The sequence below is a fragment of the Embiotoca jacksoni genome, unplaced genomic scaffold (genome assembly GCF_022577435.1).
Source record: "Embiotoca jacksoni isolate LCO1_2020_lvr unplaced genomic scaffold, fEmbJac1.0.p SCAF_40, whole genome shotgun sequence".
Classification (NCBI taxonomy): Eukaryota; Metazoa; Chordata; class Actinopteri; family Embiotocidae; genus Embiotoca; species Embiotoca jacksoni.
The window spans coordinates 136,084-154,254 of NW_027185393.1; the positions used below are offsets into that span (position 1 = coordinate 136,084).

At 37.6% G+C, this 18,171-nt stretch overlaps 1 protein-coding gene across 7 annotated transcripts in view; it reads left to right on the forward strand.

Moving 5' to 3' along the window:
- The window catches only part of exoc6 (exocyst complex component 6), a 65,016-nt gene extending 48,781 nt beyond the window's left edge, over nt 1-16,235 (forward strand). For 4 of the 7 annotated variants that reach the window (XM_069168595.1, XM_069168600.1, XM_069168596.1 and 1 more), the window contains 2 exons: nt 3,695-3,807; nt 8,393-16,235. In XM_069168595.1, the coding sequence (XP_069024696.1) occupies nt 3,695-3,807; nt 8,393-8,519 (240 nt within the window). In that variant the 3' untranslated portion in view covers nt 8,520-16,235. Of the gene's footprint in view, nt 1-3,694; nt 3,808-5,298; nt 5,311-8,392 lie in introns of all 7 variants that reach the window. The other 3 variants (XM_069168597.1, XM_069168594.1, XM_069168599.1) reach the window with 1 other exon arrangement.
- Nucleotides 16,236-18,171: the final 1,936 nt, after the last annotated feature.

The following is an 18,171-nucleotide window of genomic DNA, read 5'->3' on the forward strand; positions in this document are numbered from 1 at the left end:
GCTTCTTCCACTTACTTGGGTTTAAGCAATTCTTTGAGTTAAATTCCTCTGGAACTCAACAAATGCTTACAAAGTCATACTAACTAGCACTGCAGCTAGCTATTCTGTTCATAAATGTTGCCTCAAATATGTAACACATAAATACATTGAGTCTAAGGATGCTTGAATCAGTGTAAGTAATGTTTATTTAGTTTGGAATATAAACACTGCACCAGGTTGCTTAAAGCCCAAATTTACCAGAAAAAAATTATAAAAAGCACGACCTTCTGTGCTCTCAGGGCGATATACGGCCCCGCCTGGGTCGGTTTTTGGTTAGTGCTTTGTTTTCTGCGATGCAGCTCTTTAGACAAGATGCGTCCTTGTGCCTTGTAAACAGGCTGTTCGGTCCACATGTTAATCCTGGCCTTAGGTGGTGGGGTTAAGCTGTATTGACAGGCTGAGGTTACACAGAGGTCGTCCTGAACTTTCTCTTTATGAAATTGTTGTTGATTTTCTGGGTGTGACTGCTTTTTAGATTGTTATCCTGTATTTATTAAGAGTGATGTCATAAAGGCACTGTGATGCAAAAAATATTTATTTTAAGTTATGGTCAACAATGAACTAAAGTGCCTGAATAAAGTGTAGGCTTTTTGAGTAGCGATATAGAATATAGCAACCTTAAAAAGCTTGCTGTATGTAGCCTCTTAATAAAGATATATGGATCTGATCTAATATGGACGTGTTTATTGAGAGTAAAACATCCTTGAACAGTCTAGTTGGTATGGGACTAAAACACATGTTGAAGATATATTATATGTTTGTCAGTATTTAGTCGCCAGGCCTGTTTTCCATTGCACAGTTTCAACTGAAGAAGCCTGTTAGATGAGAGTAAAACATCTTCAAGAAAATCAAGCAAGTCAAATTGCCTTTGGATAACTTGGTCATGTAGACAGTTCCTCTTTCTAATGTTAGAAAGTTCTGTCTGAATGAAATTATGTTTTGGCCCTATACAAGTCAAATCAAATTGAACTGTATGGACGGCAGCGGATTAAGCTTATATTTTTTTTCATTTTGTTTAAAAGTGATACTAAACTAAACAGTGACTTTTTATTATTTGTGGATGCGCAGGGTAACATTAGGAGACAGGGTGGGCTGGGGCTAGCTGGTTAGCATGCTAACCTTCATAGACAGTCGTGCAACATAATACACAGATGTCTTTGACATGAAAATTAAGATGGCAATCTCCAAGATATAATTGAGGTAATTTTTTAGATAGTGTCTCCATTGTATAGTTTGTCCACTAAAGAGCACTCGCATGTATATTTTTAAACTATAAAATGTTGTATTCGCTGTACATTTTAGTCACAATTCTCTAAAAACTTGAAATTGTATCCTTATCAAAAATGTTTGTTTGGGTTACTGGTTTATGTTTGAAAATGGGTCTCAGCCAATATAATATCAGATTTTTATCAAATATCAAAAAGTCTACAATCTGTTGGGCTGTAATGAGTGAAATACCGCTGATAAACTGTCACTGCGAAGGAAAGCTGTGTGAACAAAAACATATTATCGTAAAGGATAAGGTCAATGGCCAGAGTAATAAAAATAACGTGTGTCTGCTAAAAGACGCTGAAAGCTCGCCCTGTCTGCTGCCTCTCTCAAGCCACCAGAACCACAATCTGCTCAAAACTGAAAAATCAATGTCTTTCTTCTCAGTCAGCAACAGAATCAGCAGGTCATTTTTTTTCTCACATTTTTCCAAGTTAGAAATATAGGGTATTACTGACATGCAGTAACCCAGCTACATCAAGGTAAGGCTATCAATAAACAGAATGTATTTGGTTATTTATCCAAATTGTTTCCAAGTTGTCTGCATGGTTACAGATCAAATCTTTATTAAAAGACCTGTATATATTGCAGTGCACTGAAAACAGTGTTTTTAATTACACCCAAGTCGGACTAACGTAAACACAAATGACACAAGAAATGACAGGAATAGTAGTAATTCTAGGAATTTAGCTGTATGGTGGAAAATTCATTGAAAAATATAACAAAAACAACTGCTGTCCTGGTCCATCCATTCAGCCCAAAATGATTTGCGGCTGTAAGACATGACCAAAACACAGAGGAAAAATAAAACTCTAAGGCTGTTTTTGTTTAATAAATGAATCAATGTTTTTCTTCAATGAGGTTTCAAAATGACTGAAGTTGAGGCAGTCGCTCTCTTTCACTCATCTGACTATACTTCCGCCCAGTCTTTGCAGGCCTAACACATATAGTTTGGCTCATTTCAGCTAATCCTGTTGCAATCTACCCAGTATTAGAAACAGTATTTCAAATCTCGCTTACCCATCGATGTGGCTGAAAGGTTCAGTAATTCTAACATCACACACCGAAGTAAAAAAAAAAAAAATCACCAACTACGCGTTAGCGTCCTCAAAGTTAGCATATTGCCAACAGTATAATAAACTCTCAATATCATCATTAATTGCCTTTTACTAACATTAATCCTTTGGATGCCTTGGATTACAGATGTCCTTAGTTTATGGAGTTGTTGTTAGCGTAGCCATCACAGCCAGTCCAACTAATTGATGATGTATATACATATAATCCGCATAAAATCCGCATCGGCATGTGCAGCTGGATTGTAAAAAAATATCCTCTAGTTTTCCTCAGTGAATACATACACCGTCATTTCAGACGACCGACCCTAAGATAGACAATTGTGAGAAAACACCCTGACTTCTTTGTCAATAATATCAATGCCGTGAGAAAACGGCTTATTGTACGATAATAGCGAGGATTATTGGTAGTGCAAGGCAATCAACGATGATATTGACAGTTTGTGGATTATATCGTTGTAAATATGCTAATTTTGAGGATGCTATCGACTTTATAGTTGGTCAACTGACACTTGAACTAGGTGCAGTGCACTTTATGCCTGCTGTGCTGCGCTTTCTCCCTCAATACAAAAGTATCTTGTGTGCTCAATTTAGTATCTCGTGGGCTCGATTTTATTTTTTTTCTCTCTATTGCCACTCCTGGGCTCTAAACTGCATGACTCTCTGTATACACATTGGTCACACCAACCACCACAACAAATACATCGTCAACCTGTAGGAAACACTGATTCTCTTTGCATTCTTTCACAAGACTTTATTATTACGGTCATCCATAATTACTGAAATCTTTCTTTTTTTTATCATAATTTCACTCTTATACTAAAAACATTCTATTAAATTACACTATTTCTCCCAAACAGTCAGGCAGCAGAGATCACTGCAGTATACCGTGACCACTTTTAACGTACTGAAAGTTGACAACTATAAATAGCAAATAGATTTGGCCCTGTGTGTTTTTAAGATTGTTGTATTTGAATTTGTACACCAATGTCTTTCCTGAATTGGTAACACATTGTGATCTGCGAAATCAAGCATTGATTCAATATGTAATCAAAGAAAATGATCCCCTCAAATCATAGAATAGAAAAGTGGAATTCCTGTTTCCAACTGTCCATAAAATCAAGGGCAGCATCTGTGATGGTAACAACCTCACAAAAAAACCCCAACTATAATTATTGTTAGAGAGAAACACTACTCCGTATTGATTCAATATTAATAAATGTAGCCATATTTATTTGTATGTTTTTTTTTTTTACGTTCTGCAAGATTCTGTTGTAAATCTGAGGGTTGTAAAATTTCTGTTTGTTTTGTAGCTCCTGGACTTGTTCATGGTGTGGGACTGGTCAACATACCTGGCAGACTATGGCCAGCCAACCTCCAAATACCTGAGAGTGAACCCAGCTACTGCCCTGGCTCTCCTGGAGAAGTAAGTGCATATGATATGTACACTACTGGTTTTTCTACAATATCTCCCCATCAGTTTTTAAAGGGACAAACAGTATTGACAATTCACCTAGGCAGGGGGTGAGGAACGAGCATGTAAATAGTCCATCCATCCTTAGACCAACCAAATATGCAGAAATATACTTTTGAACGGGGGGAGGGGGGTATCCAGGATAGGCTCCATCCTCCACTTATTGGCCAAATGGTGTTGCTATAAAAGGCCGTGCCTTTCACACCACAAGTTGAAATTTGACAAATGCTACCAAAATCAACACAGACATTCTTTAGATAATAGAACTCTTACATTTCCAATAGGTCTCAGTTGTTTGATCAAAAGTATTGGACAACACACCCAACATCATCACAATGATGTTTGATTTTTTTTTTTGGGGGGGGGGGGGATTTTATCCTCAACATTTTGATTGTTTTAACATTTTAAGTTAAAACAAACAATTGTTTGGTGCTAATGGGCTTTGCCTATGAATCAATGTGCTCCATCTAGTGCTTTCGCTCAATTTCCTTAGAGCTGAAAGAAGAGATGTGAAACTTGATTAAGTAACTCGGTAGGATGTGCTAATGCTTCCCAAAAGTATGATTACAATTACCCAGATGGTGGTGCTATAATTAGAATACAAATTTGGTAACTCTGTAGATATTTATGTTCAACCAGCTCTTTGCTGCACAGGCCTTCAGTTGTAGCCAAATTAGTTGCTTCCTTCTTTTGAAGGCAAAAGGCCTTCAACCCACACAAAAACACTTGCAGCTATATTTGTGTTTTGTTACTGAGCATACTGATACTGTATCTTTTGTAAGTTTTAGTCAGCACCATCAGACCGAGAGCAAACACTATCACTTCTGCTTGCGACAGTAACGAGGTACTTTGTTGTCTCAGGATGAGCAAATGTTAGCAAAAGGGAAGTTAAATTAATTGGTTTGATTTTTACATAAATATGGCTCCAGGTTTCATTAATTCAATTAATTGTATTATGAGAAATATTTATGCGTTCTGCTAGGAAGTACTGAAAAATGTGATATAACATAAACGATTCCATTTTCCATCATACTTTCATATTTCAGCCAGTATGATTGTGAAACAAGTCTAAAATGCCTTTTTCTGTTTGGAATGTTAAAAGTCTTAAAAGATTTAACATTTAACTTTTTGAACACTGCAGAAACCCTGTAAACCATGAAGCAGTTGTCATGTGCATAAAAACAAAATACACGTCAAACACCACATTCTATTGCTGTTAGTGTGCTACTACAGCAACACATATTATCATGACATTTTAAAGATTAAAATATTAAACATCACGTTGATAGTACTTAATTCCAATAATTCTCGTACACAACAATTAGATATAAATCTGTGTGTTTTGTGTCCCTGCTCTCTCTGCATTTCGGTTCCAGTGTTGCTGTTCTGTTTCTCTAAATCTTTTCTGCTTTGTTTCTGCTTCTGCTAACTGCTGCTTCTCAGAGTCTACAGGGGGTAGGTGCAGCATCCTCACTGCTTTTCTTCGCCCCTCTACATGCATGCCCTCATAAGCATAGAGTTATATTGTAGATGTGGTTGTACCTCCTCAATACTGTGTATACTGCTTCCTCATGCAGCAGTATTTCCATATGTGCACCCAGATTCTTTGCCATTCTGGGATGTTTTAGCTGTGTCTGAGACAGAGTGTTTCGCTCCAGAATGCCCTGAGATTTCATTTTTCTCTGCACAAATTCAAGTCGCACTGTTCCAGAAGCAGAAAGTAGCCCCAAAATGTGACGGCAATTCCTCAATGTTTCACCGTAGGTAGGGTGTTCTTTTCATGGAAAGCGTCCTTTTTTCTTCTTCTGTGAACATAGAGCTGAGCTGACTTGTCAGACACTGGTGTATCTAGGCTTGCCAGCTACCGCTTCTGGTTGAGTATGTGTCTTGAGTATCAATTTGTCATTGTTCACGAAGAGCTTATTCAAAGAAGCTTCGTCAGCTGGTTTGGGGGAGCTCAGCTGTTAAAAATGTTGCGACGTCCAGGTCGTAGTATTATGTGGCTTTTCCAAATGGGCAAATGGTCACATAAGTGATTTAAAATGACTTTTTCAAGGATTCTAGAAACAATGGGGAGGTTTGATAAAGGTCCATATTTTGTCCCCTATGAGTTTCAAGGTCCTATTTGTCATTCATCAATATTGAGTTTATCAAGTATTCGTACTCTGAAAACATATTAACATTATGAGGTGGTTTTTTTTGTATGCATTATTGTGCTCTTTATCTAGAAAATTAAAAGTTTCTATTTTAATAGTCAAACTCAGAGTTAGCACTATAAGGTTCTATTTGTGAGCCAATCAGTACTTTGAATGCTCTCATGAGGACCAATCGGGTTCTGCTTCTTGATGATGTCGCTGCCCTGCTCAGTAACTATTGGAAAAGGAGTGCAGAAAACAAAAACTCTGGGCAATTAAAAAAAATGTCACGCAACATGAGGTTCATGATGATGATGATGATCATCATCACATGAAGTACAGCAGTACAAATGCCAGACAAGTTTCTTTTAATCTTTTAGATCTTGCTGAGGAGTTTACAAATTTAATATCATTTTGACATTGTATATTTAGAATATTTTTAGGGTATGAAACAAACTTGTTCTGAATATCAGTTTTGCTACTTAGAATGCAGAAACTTTTAAGCTTAATATCTCAAAACTGCTGATAGAACTTTATTGAGTTTTGAAAGTGAAATGTGGTCCCATTCTTGCCTGATAAAGGATTTCAGCTGCTCAGCAGTTCAGGGTCTCCTTTGTCATATTTCTGATTTCATGATGGCCCAAATGTTTTCAATGGGTGACAGGTCTGGTCTGCAGGCAGGTCAGTTTAGCACCCAGACTCTTCTACTACGGAGCCATGCTGTTGGAATATGTGCAGAATGTGGTTGGACATTGTTTTGCTGAAATAAACAAGACCTTCCCTGAAAGAGACGTTGTCTGGATGGCAGCATATGTTGCTCCAAAACCTGAATATATCATTCAGCATTAATGGTTCCTTCCAGATGTTCAAGCTATCCATGCCATGTGCACTAATGCATCCCTGTACCATCACAGATGTTGGCTTTTTAACTGAGCGCTGATAATAATCTGCATGGTCCCTCTCCTCCTTAGCCTGGAGGATGCGGCGTCCATAATTTCCAAAAATAATCTCAAACTTTGATTTGTCAGACCAGACGACAGTTTTCTACTTCACCTCAGTCCATCTTAAATGATTTCGGGCCCAGAGAAGGCGGCGGTGTTTCTGGATCATGTTTCTATCTGGTTTCTTCTTTGTAGAGTTTTAACCTGCATCTACAAATGCAGCGATGAACTGTGTTCACAGACGATGGTTTTCAGAAGCATTTCCGAGCCCATGCAGGGATTTCCACTCTAGAATAGTGTATGTTTTTAATGCAGTGCTGCCTGAGGGCCCGAAGATCACCACCATCTAATATTGGTTTCCAGCCTCGTCCCTTGTGTTCAGAGATTTCTCCAGATTCTCTGAATCTTTTAATGAAATTATGAACCGTAGATGATGAGGTCCCCAAATTGTTTGCAATTTTACATTGAGGAACATTATTTTTAAATTGTTGCACAATTTTCCCACAGTCTTTCCTAGAATGATGAACCTCTCACCATCTTCACTGCTGAGAGACTCTGCCTCTCTGAAATCATCTCTTTATACCCGGTCATGTTACTGATCTGTTGACAGTTAATTAGTTTTGAAATGTTCAAGCAGATGTTCTTTTTTAACATTAAGCATTTTTCTCAGTGTTTATTTGACCTTGTCCCAACTTTTTTGAAATGTGTTGCTGGTTTCAAATTCAAAATGAGCATATATTTTTCATAAAACAAAACAAATTCTCATTCCAGCATGTTCTTTTACACTTAGTCCCAAATTTTTCTGAAACTGGGTTTTATATGTTGCTTCAAAAAAATGATAAAAAATTTCATAATGTGGGTAATTTTAAGAAAATTGCTCAAGGCGTTCTTGAGATATGTCACTCACAAGGATAGGACAGATGTGATGTCACTGTGACCTTGACCTTTGATCCCCAAAATCTAATCAGGTCATCCTTGGTACCAAGTGAATGTTTGTTAAGTTTAAAGAGATTACCTCAAGGTGTTCTTGAGATATTTTGTTCAGATTGCCTGACTCTTACAAGCTAAATATTTTTCTATTTGATCTTATTTCTATTGCTAATGCAGAGGATTTATGTAGCTGTATGGCCCGAGACGCATTCATGCACACTAGTGCTCGATAAATATGGACATGTGAGTCCTAAAAGACCTCTGAATGCGGTCTGAGCAGATCAGATCCCATTGCTTTCCTCAATTGATTTTGGATGCGTTCACACCTGTACTTGTAGCTGCCCACTTGTGATTGGATCACCGAGAAAAACACACTAATGTGAGGTTGTGAAGAGGGCTTTTAACAGAACTAAACAGATTCGCTGTGAAAGGCATCCTCAATGTATCCATAATTCCCCACAAATTGACAAAAGGTTATTTTATCCTACTGGGCCTGAACATTTGACTGACTCTGTTTTTTTCTTTCTCCAGGATGAAGGACACCAGTAAGAAGAACAACATCTTTTCTCAGTTCAGGAAGAACGACAGAGACAAACAGAAGCTGATAGAGACTGTAGTCAAACAGCTGAGGAGCCTGGTCAACGGCATGTCCTCCTAAAGATACACACACACACACACACACACACACACAGACACAGGAGTGATGTGTGTGTCACAACAAGCTGTAATAAGTGAAACATGCATGCAGTGACGAGCACACACTGAACTGGCAAGAAAGGAAGAACATTTTGACACATGTAAAGAAGTTACAACATACAACATGGCGGATACGCACACCGAAGAACCACACAGAAATTCTACACACTCAAAAAAGGGACAAATATACAGTTTATATACACACTTAACATGAATGCACAGCAACACACACACACACACACACACACACACACACACACACACACACACACACACACACACACCGCACAAGGCATGCAGGGAACGGACTCCTAGCAATTACAACATACACACTCACACAAAGTTATATTCTCTCCTTACTGTTATACCTGACTGAATACTCAGTGTAAATAACACACACATCCATACTAAACAAATTACCAGACTTTTCACAGGAATGAACAGTAAAATGTTTGTAAAGTATTTTTAATGGCCATCATAAGACAAACTATGTTTTGTACATGTGTGAGAGTGCAGTGATCGTAGCTGCAATGGGAGCCTGGTACTCCACAGGAAGCGACAGACAGACAAATATTGGGACAATGAGGTCAAAGGTCAACACTTAACTGCTTCGCGAGTAAAAGAGATGAGCTATTTACTAATGTCCTGGCAAAGACACACACGTCAGCATGATAACGTCACTTCACTTTTGTGGATGAAGTGGGAACGAAGTTAATGACAATGTACGAATCAAGTTTTTCCATAATAAAGCAACTATTTCTAGTTGTGTCAAATGACTGTCTTGTAGATTTTTTTTTTTTTTTTTAAATAATGATCATTTGAAAGAAAAAATTTCAGGCCTTATTCAGCCAACATCTCCAATTTAACCAGTTGTTCAACATTGGCCTGGTTTTAAAAGCCAAAAAAACCCCATTAACAACACATTTGAATGCACAAAAGACATCAGCTTACTCTGAGACATCAGGTTATACAGGTAGAATTCTACATTGTAGTGTTTGTGTATATGTACATCATGAATATGCTATTTTTATGTGTGTGCTGTTCTATGAGCATTTGGTTTCATAGTACAAGTGAAAAGCATCTCAAATTCAGACATGTCTGAAATATACAAATGTAAAACCAGGTTACAAATACACAGTGCAATCTGATATTTTCTACACCTACGATAGAAACCAGGTATATTATTTTAATTGCATTGAAAAAAAAAATCACATGACTGTAAATATGCACTAAACTTTTAAGTCCATTTGCAACTTGTTCAACTTCAGCATGCGTATATGCACCATTTACCAAATGCAAATGGCCTTTATGAAAAGAAAAAGCTGCACCTTCCAGTTTTATATAACCTCACTTCATAAACTGCTGCAATGAAGACGTGGCGTGGTCAGTCATCCGACTCAAGTGGGTGTCATGAACACGTTTGCTTGTATCAACTGCTGTAAATTACTTTTTTTTTTTTTTACATTAAAATATGAACTAGTCAGCTTGCTTGACGCTGCTCTTCACCCCTCTCTGCATTAACCTTCAGACAACATTTGCACATATCGTCTGGAGAATTATACCGTAACTCCAACCCAAGAAAACACCAGAAAGAGTAATCAATTAAACCTGTGCCACTGGAACTTTCTGTGGTTTCTCCAGTCTCCTGGTAACCAGTCAAGAATAGAAATATCAAAAGTTAAAAGTTAATAATAAAATTAATAAATCCTTTTTCAAATGGTTACTCTGGTATGAAAAGATTTCACTGCTCCTATTTGTTTGTCAAGCATCTATGTATGGAAATGTCACTTGTCCACCACATGTTACGCCTTAACTCGATGTGCTTTTGGTACCAGTTACTTTTCTGGATTTTGTTTGTGACATTTGCTCGGATTTTTGCTGGCAACCAAACAGAAGAATGTTTTCACCTCCTCAATGACCGCATTGTATATTTGTGCGTTACAATTACTTGAGTAGTCAACTAAAAAAAATCACATTGATAAACACAGTGATGCAATTCCAGTGACAATTCTCTTGACAAGTTAGTGATCTGCAGTATTTTCACATCGGCTTCAGCTTGCCTGGAATCTTGAGATGTGCCAAAAAAAAAGAAGCACATACTATCTGCAAATTTTGCCCACTGCAAAACCAAAAAAGAAGTTAAGCCATATCATGTGGTAGAAAAGTTGCAAATGACGGTCCTGTCAGAGACCAAGTGAACTCATTGTCCCAATACGTCAACTGTTAATACTGTGTATGAGTGTTTGAAAAAACAAAGTGATGCTGAGGTAAAGGACGGAAGAATAGATGTTGATGTCTTCAAAGACTAATGTTCATGAAAAAAAATGAGGTTTTATTGAACTCCTGGTGGCTTTGCTTGCTGTTTGTCTTTATTTTTTTCCTGCCTCACAATGTACATTTAAGCTAACCCCCCTGTGACAGTCTCACAGTTAATTCATGTGGGGGACCTCAGTGTGTGCTCCAACACAACATAGTAACATGTTAAGACATTTTTTTTTAGAGAGAGAGAGAAGAGAAACAGGGGCGGGTCTTTGACACCGAGATTGTAGTTGGAATCTTTTACATGTTTTCTGCACATATGGATGTCAAACGTGGGTGGAAATCTTTTAGTGACTTTTTTAATTTTTTGCTCGATCTTGTGGTGTACACAGGCTGGAAAACTTAAAACAAAATAATGCAATCTGTTACAACATGCAAATTCATGAAGCTTGTTTATACTGGATTGTATTCAATTGTGCAGGTAGCCATAACTGGATTTGTTTACCGATTGCACCAAGGGGGTTGATGACGGTTTTAGGTTGGAGCGTCACTAATGAAGGGTTTGCATGCGATATGAGAAATTCACCACAGTCACAAGAAACTAACAGTTGGTATTAACATGCGATCTGTGTACAGCATATGTTGGGTGTAAACAGATGGAACAAATAGTAATACAAATGTGACTGGACCAGCTAGACTACCTTTGATGGTGTATTGTAAACATATCTCATGTTTCCTGTATTGCATATAATTATATATATATTTAAAAAAAATTAAATAAAAAAAGTTAGTAAAAAGATAATAGTTATGTAATCAAAAAAGATGCCCTGACAAAGCCAGAAAGCCAAAAGTCTTACAATATTAGTCAAAATACATATATTTTATAAAACGTCCAAGCATAAGTTTAAAAATTACTTGGAATTGATTCCAAGTTTTGGGTGTTTTGAGTTCTTGAAGATCCAGTCACAGTGGACAGAATCAACATTATTTATTGATAGCAGGCAAAAATGCACAAGGCTGTGTTCAGATGTCATTATCCAGATCACATGTTAATACCAGGTGGAGGGATTTCCTGCCACATTTACCGATCCACATAAACGTGATTGTCACATAGCTTGGTGCTGGGTGGTATACTAGGTTTTAATTCCTGCGTAGTAAATTATTTTTTTTAATGCCATACTGGTGCAGCATTTAATGTCATTGACGATACATACATGTAGTCATAGAACTGAAATAACATTTAGTTATCACCATTGATGCATTCAGTTGCAACTCCTTTTAACTTTGCAGGCTATAATTTAAAAAAAAACAACAATAATGAATTAGTAAACCCCAACTAACATAACAATTTACATTGAATATTAGGAAAGGCTAGTGGTGGGGTCACGTTATGAGTGGCATCCACGGATGTAAGTAAATGGTCAGAGAGTCAAGAAAGACGTGTTCAGAGCATTGGGTTTGAGGTATGTCTTTTGTAGTTTGCAAAAAGTCACTGTTCTCCACTTTTATGCATCGTACATATAAAAACAAGACATGTTACCCTCCCCCCACCCTCTTCCTCCCCCCACACTTATGCCACAAGAGGGTGTATACCATTAAGGGAGCATCTCTGTGTGCGAGGCACATATGGTTAGTGGTAAGAGAAAGGTTGGACAGAAACGTGCAGCGATGCATTGTAATACCTGTGTACTTTTGCAAATTATCAAGTCGAGAAAGAAAATAACAAATACCACTGTCTTTATTCAAGCGTGCATGAAACCTCCACAATCCTTAAAAAAAAATACAGAGAAAAGCTTTTGGTCATACCACCCAGCACTATCTTGTACAATGTAGTGTCCCAACTGCACTCATTCTGCAGCCACAGCACAGTTTGTCCACTCAGTGGTGCTGTGGGTGTTCAGGCGGTGGCCTCTCCTTCCTTCTGTAAATCCTGTCAGTTGGAGGGTTAAAACATTTATAAGTTAACTGCAGTTTTTGTCTTACAAACCCACCCAAACTACTTGGTTTATACTTACAAGAAATCCATCCCGACACAGGGCCTGCAATCTAATCTTATTAGTGTTTTAGATATACATATACTGTATATTTAATAGCTCAATAACTTGATTTGTTTTTTCTTTTGGTTCCTCAGGGTGAAAAGAAGCTTTAGAATTGCATTTCCCACAAAACACAGCAATAATGAATTGGTTTCTTTACAGCCTCAGTGCGGGTTTGACGCCGTCTTCAAACCTGCACTTGTCTCCTGATGACGAGTTTTATATTGAGACTGTTTCTGTTCTGTTCATGTTTTGGGTCTGTGCTCTTCTTTCAGCAGGCATTTTTTTGCACTGAAAATGATTGAAGTTCTTTCCTATGACATTTAGTTAATTTGCCTTTTCTTAATAGTTACCTGTAAATGCCACTGTATATACTGCATATTTTGTATAGAAAATATAATAGCAGTTTGTCTGCTACAAACAGAATTGGAGATTGACACTTGTGATATGCAACTCCATCAACACCTAAAGTAAATATGTAATTAATAAGAGTTTGAATTAGTGTTTCTTGTTTATGTGGGGAACAGTCGAGGACAATGTTGAGATTTTTTTGATTCATGTGGGTACCTTCTCTCCATTCAGTTGCATGATTAAAATAATAAAATATGATATTGTGCTCCAGCGTAAAACATTCCAATATGAACTACTTAATTACTGTTCCTGTAGATTTGAGCTTTCACCAAAGTCAGTCTTTGTCAAAGGGTTTCCGTGCCATCACCTCCTCTCTGGGTTTCATCTCATTAGTATCAGCTGCTTCTCTTGTGTACAGGGCTTGTGCCATTTCAGCGCCCCCCTCTCTTACCATTAATGTCCATTTTACCATCAATTCTCAAATGAAAGCCAGTTTTCTAATAAGTAAATAGAAGCTGGACCATCCCGAACAAATGAAAGCTGGGTAATAAACATTGTGGATAGGTGGAATACTATACTGTGTATATTTGCAGTGCTATTTTCATCAGTCATGCTTACCACACCACTGAATGGTGCTGTCATATTTTCCTTTTTCATTCTCCTGTTACATTCTCTAATTTCCACAAATGCAGTTTTCAGTACGCATGTTTCCATTCACCTTGTGCATTAATAACCCTGAGTGGAAACACAGAAAAATAAAAATACTGTAAAAGTGTCTTTACACCTGGCTCAAGTAGAAACATTGTCCCATCAATAAAAAAACATGCAACAAAGATCAATGGAAACAGACAAATAATTGATGATTTACATGGAGTACGGAGAACCAACTCACTAGTATTCTCATAAAGATAGTTGATGGAAACGTTATTACATTTTCTGTTACATTTGACATTATTTGCATTTTCTTTTGCTGATTTTCTCAAAATTTGGTTAAAATTTCAATTTGCTTGGTTGACTATTTCCAGTCCTTTTCAGTCCCTTCAATTTTATGTATTTGTTATTGTTGTCAGGCACTGACAATGTAACTCCAGACTTCCTGTTGAGGTTTCACCTTTAAAGCCTATCAGAACAAAGTTGAAGAAATATGCCCTTTTAACAATTGGAAGTTTTTGGGGTATTTTTGAAGAAAAAAAAAAAAAAAAGGCTGAGCTGAAGCTATAGACCTTTTTAACAACAAACATTTTGACTGTCAATTGTGTCATTCACAGGTGTACTAGTGATGGCTCAGTTGGTTCCAGTAAAGCCATGGCAGTAAGCCAGCATGCACAAAAATAAGACCTCCCCTAATGTGGAATGCAACTGTCATTATTACACCTTTTAATAGCAGGGAGGCTGTGGCTCAGACGGTAGAGTGGGTTGAACACAAATCAGAAGGTTGGTGGTTCAATCCCCCGCTCTTCCTGTCCACATGCCTGAGTGTCCTTGAGCAAGACACTGAACCCTGAGTTGCTCCCGATGGTGTACCATCGGTGTGTGAATGTGCTCCTGATGGCAGCACCTTGCGTGGTGATCTGTCTCATGAATGGGTGAATGGAAAAACCATGTTAAAGCACTTTTAGACCAAAAGGTGATAAAACACTATACAAGTACAGACCATTTACACCTTTGCTTTCCCTACAAGTCAAAAATGTCTGCTGTGAAAATGGTGTAATAAAAAAATGGGTTTGGAAATAGCAATTTATCTGAAAGGATTGGAAATGACTCGACTGAAAATTAGTCCTGAAATCTACATTATTCTGAATACTAATGCAGCCAAGTGTGGGGATTACATGGCAAATTAAAAGAGAAGTAGATTACAAAATGTTTGCACTTACTATAAAATACAACTCAACCCTTGCAGTACATACTACGTATTATACAATGTGCAGATCTAAAGAGAATTAATCAAACCATCCACCACACTACCCATCCTTTCCAATTTTATAATTGATCATTCATATTACTACAGATGAATTGTCAGGCTACAGTTACACTGATTAGTAGCAGAGCTTTTACAGTAAATGTAGTTCAAGGAAAACTGAACAAGACCGTGGATCTGCATGCTTTATCTGCGATCTTTTTAGCATTGGTGCCAAGGAATGATCTAAATACAGAAGATCAATTTCCCCACGGGGATCAATAAAAACAAAAATTACCTTCAGTCTAACAGAGTTATGAGCCAGTTATGGATATTGTAAAGCCACAAGCAGTATGTTCAAGACAAATGTTTTAATTCACACACCTTTTCCAGTTTTTTCACTTTTAACTACGACATGCCAACTGATGATGTCACGGTTCATACCTCAGAACCGATTCTCTCTGGTTCCAAACTCCCCTTTATTTTTGTGGAAACTGGCAGAACAGCTAAAAATTTAGGTTTGCGAACCAGTTTAAATCTTGTTCACTGGGAGGAAAAATGTTAGTGCAGAGATTGTTTTCATATAAATCCACCCTGACACTCCTCGAGACAATTCTATGCTAGCTTACTGGTACCTGCCCAAAAAGGTTCCAAATTCCTAGTTTAGCCAACAAAACCATAAAAAATAAAATTAAAAAAAAAGCATATCATATTTTCTCATTATGTTAGAAAATATAATCCAGTCTGAATTATCTTTCCCTTCCAGATGTATTTCCTGTTGCATATTAGTTTTATATAAATCAGATTTTTTTTAGGAAATAGGTTTGTAAAAACATTATCAGAAATAAAGACCTCACTCTGTCTCCTTTTCAAGTAAATAATTAAATAAGTAAATTTTATATTTATGAGAATGAAGTAAATTCAGATATACATCTACACTCTTTTCTTTCAAATCCAAAAAGCAGTGTAGTTTTTCTTGCCTTCCACAGAACTGGAGAGAGGGTACAGTTTGATATCCAAAGGAATTCTTGCTTTGACTTTGTCACTGTTCTCAGTAAGAAACCCAACGAGATTTTGTTTCCCCAAATTTGTTGTTTTTATTTTGTGTGCTTTAATAAAAGTTTATTCAAGAGTAGCGGTTGCTTGTTATTAAACATATTGTTTGATGCAGAAAAAGTTCCGTGGAAATTGGGGCTGGGTATAAAAAAAAAAAATCTATTCTCTGATGCAAATTGATTTTGAATTGAATAATCCAATATCAATTCATAAATCCTGAGCTCGATCTTTTGGCCACATAACGTTCAAACGGTCTGCTAACGGCAGCGACTTACTTGTCTACCGTGCTAAAGTTCACGTGTATACTTTGCGAGACGTTTGTGGAAACTTAAGATTCTAGTGAATTGAGTGATATGAACCATGTCAGGTTCAGTAAACAGCTTTGTCAGACCACCACCGAACAAACAGACGATTACAGTACTGATGTAGCTCGTCTATGAAGTCTCACCGTCCAGCAACGATCCATCCAAGTCCCACAACAAAGGTCTGGTTAAATCAGCAAAGGTCAAGTAAATCCAATGCAGTTAAGTATTTAGTTCAAAACAAATGAATAACTCGATAATATACACGATCCGCTGTTGCATGATTTGAAACTTCCCAACAAGCGTTTGTAATTTTCTACATAGTTAACAGTAAAGTCAGATAGCATCTTCACACTGCTGGTTTGATTGGCATCTCATTGAGCCAACAGGAGCTTTGGTATCCTGTCCCCGGCCTACAACAGCCAATCAGAGTGTATCGAGGGTAAGTGTCACATCAAGCCTGCCGGAAGTCACGTTGGCGATGATTGACGCTTTGTATAGCCAATGAGATTTTGAATACGAGTATACAGCCTCAGTGGGCGGGGTTTATACTGGAAAGGAAAGAGAGAATCTTGTTGTTGTGAAGATTTGTTGTTGTCTAATAAAAGGTGAATTGATGTGACTGCTTTAGGGTCTATTCTTAATGTAAACAATATTTTTTTCATGTTTGAGGGTTCCTTGTAAAATTTACAGAATTGGTTCTGTAAAAGCCAAACAAAGTTGATATTGTAACTAAATTTTACCTAATCAAATCTGTTAAATTGAATTGGAAATTGAAATCGAAGTGGGACCTTGTGAATCGGAATTGAATCGATTTGAGAAATCAGTGCCAATACCCAGCCCTAGTGGACAGGAAGTGGGTGAAAGTGTGGTGGTCTCGAGATGTGAACATGGATGAATGAGACCAAAGCTAGAAGTGATTGAGAAAAACTCATATTAGCTGAGCCTTTAAAGCCACTGAGGTAAAAGTCTCTCTCACACACATTTATCAAAACGATAGAAGTGTCACTTCTACTGGGAAGGTTTTTCTTCTATCATCTTGTATCTCACCCTCACTGTGTTCTACCCACAAAACGGTATATAAAAGTTGAATGTGGCTTCCAGGTCTAAAAAAATGAGGTCGATGAGGAAGTGACTCAAGCTGCAATACCACCGAGTGGTCAGGGCCCCAACAAACCTTGGACAGGCCAAGCATTGCCATGATCTAAATGTAGTGAGCAGCTAATATAATAACCCCACCCGCTAATGTGTTGACTGTACACAAATCAATTGACAGTGGTTTGGATATTTCTTTTATTGACTGGTATAACTTGTTTATTAAATAATTATTTGATATTGATATTTCAGCAGGCAGAGCAGTTGTTTTCACGCTTTAAAGCCTCTTTCTTTCTCCCTCTCTCTCCCTCTCTCTGTTTGACAGGCAGTGAACTTGGTTGCAGGGGTTGCACGGGAAAGTTCACCAAGATGTCAGGGTCACAAGCAGGTCAGCCAGAGCGCAAGCTGGGGGGAGGAGTGATACAAACACACAGGCACGGCTGCAGCTGTTCTGAGCTTGTGCTGACTGCGCACTCTCTGCCTTGTGTGCGTGTGTGTTTATGCGTGTACATTGTACAACTGTCTTTGTAAGAGGCAGTTTTGAGCTTCAGACTATTGAGACCATCATCACCAGGTCACGGCATCTGGAAAACTTAGCCATACAGAAAGTGTATAACG